The sequence below is a fragment of the Sipha flava genome, unplaced genomic scaffold (genome assembly GCF_003268045.1).
Source record: "Sipha flava isolate LNK unplaced genomic scaffold, YSA_version1 44873_pilon_pilon, whole genome shotgun sequence".
Lineage (NCBI taxonomy): Eukaryota > Metazoa > Arthropoda > Insecta > Hemiptera > Aphididae > Sipha > Sipha flava.
In genome coordinates, this window is record NW_020273199.1 from 5,167 (window position 1) to 13,447 (window position 8,281).

Genomic DNA, 8,281 nt, shown 5'->3' on the forward strand with positions numbered 1-8,281 from the left:
GCAAAGTTTTTGAACAAACAAGATGCTTTAAGCTATATAAATGATAAGGTACAAGAGTTTTTTGCTGAAAGGGAGAAGTATTTTAATAGTCAGAACATTACTGATCTGTGGAATACAATAGTAAAACAAGTGATGATAATGACCCTTGATTATTTGTGGCGAGAACACCTTTCAACCTTAGAGAGTTTAAGACAGAGCATAGGTTTACGTGCTATGGGACAGAAGGATCCACTAAATGAATTTAAACGCGAAGCTTTTTTTAATGTTTGAGTCAATGCTTGAAAAATGGAAGGAACTTACTATCCATCGCTTAGCACACTTTAAACTAGCAGATAATTATGAAATGAATAGCAGGTTACGCGCTACACAGAGTAATAACTTTCCTAAGGTATCAAGAAATGACAAATGCCCGTGTAATTCAGGGAAAAAATATAAGCATTGTCATGGTGCAGTTGTTACAACAAATTAATTTAACTTATTTTATAAGTATGGGTCATCGAAACGAAATTTGCAGCAAGGTCACTATCAGAAACGATACGTGTACCTGTGTCTGAGTTCTGCTTTTTTTTCACAGATTTTCATTACAGCAAAGCATGCAGCTACAAAAACTGCTGCTCCAATAAAAATGCCAGCAGCGATAATGGGATCAAGAGTTGTATCATAATATAAAACTACTGCAGTGTAAATTCCTACTGCTATAAAAGGAATAGTACTACACATAGCTTTTTTTATTGGACTAGTCTTTTTTGCTTGTTTACTTGCAGAGAAGGATTGTGAAGAATTTGCGTTTTGTAGTAAATTGTCTTCTTCTGGGCTAACTTTCTGCATCTGTAAATGTGGCTGTGAAGAATTCGCATTTTGTAATAAATTACTTTCTTTATTACAACTTTTTAGCTTATCAAGTAATGCATTTGCTGCTGCTGCTTCACTTTGTTTATATTCTTCAAATGCCTCTTGCTTAAGTTGTAAGTTCCCTGGTGTCTTTGATTTATCATACTCGCTTCCAGTGATATCACTAAAATATGCTAAATTAAGATTATTTAGATCTCTATTACTTGTTATATATGACAATATTCGACTTGATGCTACATCAGAAAGAAGCTTAGTCCGTTCTCCTTCTTTTAATACACCGGCAAAGTAACGCAAGTTTCTAGCACTATCATTATTTTTTTAAAATTACATATTCTAATACATATTCTAAAAAGCCTGACAAGCTTTCATGTATAAATTCCTGAGAACTATAATCTTTTTTGATGTTTTTGAATTCTTCAATCAGCTCCTGCCCTTTATTTTCATCATTTATATATTGAACAATAGTACTTGTACTTCTATTCCCGTTTACTCCTATTAAATTACCCCAATGAGGCATTGCTTTGATTTTTTCAAATGCTGTTAAACAATTTCGCAGGTCAGGTTCTTTATTTATCTTGTCTCTATCACCATCATTTAAGGTGGCACCGTAAATTAAAAAAGTAAAGAGAACATCTGCTTTTAAAGTAGGGTCAGAAGGAAGAATCTTGTTCTTTAATCCGGCACTGATTGGTGTTTTACCATCTTTATTCTTAGCGTTAACATCTAAATTATATTTTAAAAGCAAACTTACAGTTTTTGCATTGTTATATATAGAAGTAGCAGCATCATGTAGAGCGGTATTGCCATCTCTATCTTTAACATCTGCAGCTCCACGATCAAGGAGCAGTTCAGTTATTTCTACACGCTTGTATGTAGCTGCAATATGTAGAGCTGTCTTTCCATCTTTATCTTGAGCATCAATTGCTACTCTGCCATTAAGAAGCAAATTAACTATTTCTTTTACTATTTTTGTTCCATCTCCAAAATAATCAAAAGAGCGGACAGCCGAATGTAAGGCTGTATATCCGCCTATGTTTCGAGCACCAGTATCTATATCACAACCTAGAAGTAGCTTAACTATCTCTATGCGACCAAGTGCAGAAGCATTATGTAGATGTGTGATTTCAGCAGCAGAATGACTATAACCATTGAAGTCTGCCCCGTTGTCAATAAGCAGCGTAGCAATTTCCGTGTGTGCAAGATTAATAGCATAACCCAAAGCTGATATGTGATTACTTTCATGAGCAATGCCGAACTGAGGAAGAAATGATTTACCCAATACAAGATTAACAATGTATTCTTTTTGGTTTAATCTTATGGCATTAGGATTCGCTCCTTCGTTTAATAAATGCTTGACTTTTTCTATATCTGCACTTTCTACTGCATCAATTAATAGTTTATCAAGTGGATTAGCTTGTAACATATACTGCCTAATATTTTATTTAAATTTTTAACTAATAATCTTAATTTCTAAAGTATACAATAATAATGCAATTTATGCAATATAAATCTGGCATTTCCGAGAGAAAACGGAGAAAGAGTTAAAAACATTTTGATAAAATGATGCTTTAAAAAGGAAAAATCAGATCTTTTGTCAGTTAATTTATGTCTAATATTATAGTTTTCAGTAGAACAAAAACATTACTATTCTTGACACTTATAATTAATATCATGCATAATGCATCATCTTTATTAATAGAAGGTTAAATTATGAGTAGTCAGTTAAATTATTGGATACGGCAAACTGGTGATGATAATTTTAAAACATTTCTCGCAGTACTGGATGAAAAGAATCTTCAAAAGCATGCCACAACTATTTACAGAAATTATGAACAAAGCCGCAATGAAAAGTATTTCACGCATAATAAAATTGGTTCTATTGCAGTAGTAATAGGATCTTGCGTTCTTATGCTACTGTCTCGATATTTTTATCTGAGGGAAAGGGTACAAACACCACTTGAATATATGATGCTTGCAGCAATTGTTATTTTTGGAGCTGGATTTCTATACTCACTTTATCAAGAACATGAATATAAAGTTTCCGGTAAAAGAGAAGAATATGTATTAAAATATAAAAGTCATGAAGAGCTTCCTGAAATTAAAACAATTATGGATGAGCTAAAAGCAGAGAAACTAGCTCTCTCTCAAGCTCACTCTCCAAAAAGTGTGTAGAGTTAGCCAAAATCAAGATTCCGCTGCTGTTAGCGGAATCTGCATAAAACACAATGTTATTCTTTTAATATAGATGATACTTCCTTTGAGCAGGAAATCACTTTATTAAGCATATAATTTTCGTGATTTTTATCTATTTTAGATAATTCATATAAGTAATTTACCATTATTCCAGCGGATTGCTTAATGCCCTTTTCAGAAGTATCTGCCATCCAGTTTAGTTGCTTTATCGATGCACCATTACTCAAGTGAAAGTGTGCTACTGGATCACAAGCACCGCCATTAGCCTTTAGTAAATAGTATGTGCATAGCTTAAGTAAGCATTGTTTGATCTCACTTGAACACTGAATATCAATTTGCAATTGTTCTATGTTTTGTAAAATTTCCACGCTAGTTTGTTCTATATGTAATTTATCCAATAAAGTAGCGTCTTGATTCAAATTTTCTTTTAGCCACTTTATAAATCCTGGTATTGGCGAAAGAGTTGCATATTTCTTTATGCTTTTAAACTCTTGTGATAGTTTTTTCTACGACCCTTTTTATTAAAAAATTACCAAGGCTAATGCCAGATAACCCCTTTTGAGTGTTCGATATTGAATAAAATATGGCTATACTTGCATCATTGGGATCATTTGAAGGTACTGACTCATCTAAAAGATGTTGAATACTGTTTGCAATTTCATTAACTAATGCAACTTCTACAAAAATTAAGGGTTCGGTTGGTATTTTATAATGAAAAAAAGCAAAACAGAGACGGTCATGATCCAATCTATTTTTCAAGTCGGTCCAAGAAGAAATTTCGTGTACCGCCTCATACGTTATTAGCCTTTCTAATAATGATGCAGGCGAATCCCAGGTTATTTGATGCAGGTCTAATAGATCGACATCAAACCAAGTGCATAATATATTTTTTAGTTCTTTTTCTAATGGATTTAAAATTTTATATTGATTTTTCAGCCTAAGCACATCAGAACGCATATCAACAATGAACTTCAGGCCATTTGGTAAAGAGATAAACTGCTTTAATATTTTGGAACGTGGTGATTCAATAGTTTTAATCAGATCTTGTTCAAATTTGTAAGTTAATTCAGGATCTTGATTTTTCTTATACTCTGCAATTTTATCATCTATTTCTTCCTTATTTGAGTTAAATTCTTCTGCTAAAGTTTGAAGGAATTTAATTTTACCATTTTCTGATAAACTTAAGTATAAATTACCAAGAGACACAGTATTTTTTCGTGCTGAAACTTCACCACCTGTTGGATTCAAACACTCAGTCATCTTTGAAATGAGAGTATTGATATCTTGGCTATTGCTTAAATCTGGACTAATGCTACCAGTCCACGACCTTACAGCATCTGCAACCCCAGAAAATATTTTAAAAAAGCTTTTCACCACTTTTTTATCTTCAACTTTTACTATATCAGTGCCCATAGATACCTTTTATTATAAGCCTATTTTGAATCAAAGAAAGGAATTTTTCTAATCTAGCTTTAATTATCTAAACTAAGTGTTGGCTGTGCATCTTGCTCAGAGATTAGAGCAATCAATAAGTTATTTATTAATTGGACTTTTTGATTTTCATCAAATTTCACACCTTTACTTTTGCTAAAATGAGCTATTACTTCTTCAATAATCCCTATGGCATTTTGTACTATTAGCCTTCTTGCGGAAGTGATGGCATGTGCTTGTTGACGTCTCAACATTGCTTGTGCAATTTCCGACGAATATGCTAAGTGCGATATTCTTGCTTCCAGAATGTTAATACCAGCCATCTCTAGTCTCTTTTGCAGCATTGACTGTAATTCACTTGCAATTTGGTCTGAATTCTTGCGTAAAGACTCTCCATCATCCTCACTATCGTATGGATAATTGCTTGCCAATTCCCTTATTACAGATTCGCTTTGTACAGCAACGAATTCTTCGTAATTATTAACATTATAATATGCTTTTGCTGGACTATCTACTCTCCAGACAATTACCACTGAAATTTCAATGGGGCTGCCATTTGCATCATTAACTTTGATTTTTTCTGTATTAATGTTTTGAAACTTCAAAGAGACAACACGTTTATTTGCAAACGGAATTGTAATGAATACTCCTGATTCAAAATAAGTGCCAATATAGTAGCCTAAAAGCTCTATAACTCTTGCTTCATTAGGGTTATTAATAAAGAATCCTGTAATAACAAAAGATGCTGCAAACCCAAAAAGGATAACCACCATTATGAATAACGGGTACTCGATAATATTTTGGTATGTCACACAAGAAAAGATGAAGAGTAATGCAGTTATTCCTAATATTAGGATAGAAAACAAACTCGAGTGATTTAGCTTCTTATCATTTATTATACCATTTTCCATGCTACTTAAGTTTTTGTATCAACTCTATTATTTATTACTTTATCTACCTTAGCAATAAATAATTTAAATTTTGTTAACTCATGATCGGACAATTTTATCTCTATTTTACGCTCGAGTACGAGTGGATCAATGTGTTTACTATGATGTATGACTTCATAGTGCAAATGAGGTCCTGTTGCATTACCTGTGCTACCAACATAGGCAACAACTTGCCCTTGTTTTACTTTAGAACCTAATTTTATATTGTTGTTAAATTTGCTGATGTGTGCATAACAAGTTGTATAGTCATCTTTGTGTTTTATTCTTATGTACTTACCATAACCACCATTATATCCTATATAATCTATAATGCCATCTGCAGTAGCGTATATAGGAGTGCCAAATTTGGTTGCATAGTCTACTCCTTTATGAAAAGCAGTATGACCGCGAATAGGGTGTTTTCTATTACCAAACTTTGAAGATATACGATAATTTCCATTTAAAGGTTTGATAAAAAAAGTATTATTTTTCAGACTGAGTCCTTCTTTATCAAAATATCCTTCCTTGCCATCCTGCGACTTATAGTAGTATAAATTAATAATTTTGTTATGAATTGTTAGTGAAGTGTATAAAATCTTTTCTTTACTATTTTTATGCTCAGAAGATCTTTCAAGTAAAACTTCTAACTTGCTTTCAGGTGTGATGTCTTTTTTAAAATTTACATCTAAATTTTTATATATATCAATTAATCTCATCACTGTATTTGGTGCCAATCCTTGCTCAACTCCCGTTGCAAAAAAAGAAGATTTTATATTAGTTGATATCAGTAAGATTTTCGCTGATGTTAAGTAGGTTTCTACTGACTCATTAGATTTCTTGCGAATCCTGATTTCTGATGTTGTCGATATATTTCTCAAATGCGCTTGAGCACTATGCTCCCCTAAAAATTTCTCACTATAAACGGAGTTCAAAGAAGCGTGGCCTGCTGTTTCTATAATTGGTAAAATACAAAATAGTACGAATAGAATCAACTTCATATTAATGAGTAAGAAGGCGTAATGGAAAAAGCGTTAAACGCTTTACCTTTCTTCTTTTTAGAAAGACCGCCCCTTTTTTTGCTGTTTTTAATCTTTTTTAGCATGCTTAGTGTTTTATAGACTTTTCTACCCTCAGGTTTCTTAAACGGTGTTTTACAATCAAAATTTAGTTCTCCTTCTTTGCTTGTAAGTGCAGGTAGCTTTCTCTTATCTTGAGGCGTAATGAAAGATAATGCGAACCCTTCAGCTCCAGCGCGGGCAGTTCTGCCAATACGATGGATATAATCAGCTTGTGACTGTGGTGCATCATAATTAATGACGTGTTGAATGTGAGGAATATCAAGACCACGAGAGGCTACATCAGTTGCAACCATAATTTGATTGTTACCACGACGAAAAGAGTTAATCACTTTGTCACGTTTATGTTGTCTTAAATCCCCATGAATTGCTAAAGCACTATAATCATCTTTATGTAACTCACTAGCCAACTGATCTGCACCTCGTTTTGTTTTTACAAAAATAATGACAGACCCTTCGCGCTGACACAATTGCTCCACAAGCTTTCTATATTTTTCTGGTTCTGATGCATAGATAATTTCTTGCTTTATTTTTGTAGAAGTCACAGTTTTACTCTCAACAGAAACACGCTCCGGATTATTGAGATATCTTTCAGCAAGCTTGACTATATTACTAGGAAGAGTTGCAGAAAACATGAGAGTCTGCCTGGTTTTTGGCAGATGCTTAACAATTTCTTCAATCTGAATGCCAAAGCCCATATCAAGCATGAGATCTGTTTCATCCAACACAAGAGTATTAATATTGTGAGTAATCAAGGCCTTACGCTTAATATGATCTGTAATACGGCCAGGAGTACCTATTATGACTTGTGGTCTTTTACTAAGCTGATTTAGTTGCTTAGAGATGGGCTCGCCACCAATTAACAATGCAACCTTTAGGGAAGAATTTTTGCACAAGAGCTTTTTTATTTCATTTATCACTTGTTGTGCAAGTTCTCTAGTAGGTACAATCACTAAAGCTGATTCAGTATTAGATTTTTCTAACAACTTTGCAATCAGCGGAATAGCAAACGCTAGAGTTTTCCCCGTTCCTGTTTGAGCAGATCCAAGAATGTCCTTGCCTTGTAAAGCTAAAGGAATTGCTTGTGCTTGAATAGGAGTAGGGACAGAAAGATTATTTTTATCTAACGCTTGCCTAAGTGGCAATGGAAGACCAATATTATGAAAATTGTCCACGATTAATTCTACTCAAACTTATTAAGAGTTATTTTTTATTAACTTCAAGTTTATTGCAGATAATTTACCATCTTTATTGCTTGCCACATCAAAACTGACTTTTTGCCCTTCTTTAAAATTACCTGGGTCTATATTTGCACTATTTACAGTACTAACATGAACAAAAACATCAGCTCCTTTTTCTGCCTTAATAAAACCATAACCTTTCTCAACGTTAAACCACTTTAAAATACCTGATTCCATGTGAACAACTCCTAAATTACTAACTACTATTATTAATGTAATGAAAAACTTTGAAATTAAGACTGAGAACGTTTAACTTTTTAAACATAACTTCTCTTTCATAGTCCATTCTTAACATTATTCTATACAATACATGGAAATTGTATTAAATGCAACTAAATTTTAACTGCTAAGTGAGCCAGCAACTGTCATTTTTTTAATTTTTATTGTAGGTGCGTTAAATTGTCCGCAAAAACTTAAGTCATTTGCGACTATTAAATTACTTAACATGTCACTTAAGTTGCTAGCAATGGTAATTTCATGCACTGGATATGTTATCTTTCCGTTTTCTATGAAAAAAACCAGATGCACCTTGACTATAATCACCATTTATTAAATTAAC

The 8,281-nt window shown here is 33.1% G+C and overlaps 1 protein-coding gene across 1 annotated transcript; it reads right to left on the reverse strand.

Annotated features, from left to right (window-relative positions):
• Positions 1-525: 525 nt before the first annotated feature.
• Positions 526-2,275, reverse strand: LOC112689482 (delta-latroinsectotoxin-Lt1a-like). The gene is made up of 2 exons (XM_025563211.1): positions 1,212-2,275; positions 526-1,156 (listed from the first exon to the last, which is right to left on the reverse strand). The coding sequence occupies exons 1-2, from the start codon at positions 2,273-2,275 to the stop codon at positions 526-528; spliced, it is 1,695 nt and encodes a 564-aa protein (XP_025418996.1).
• Positions 2,276-8,281: the final 6,006 nt, after the last annotated feature.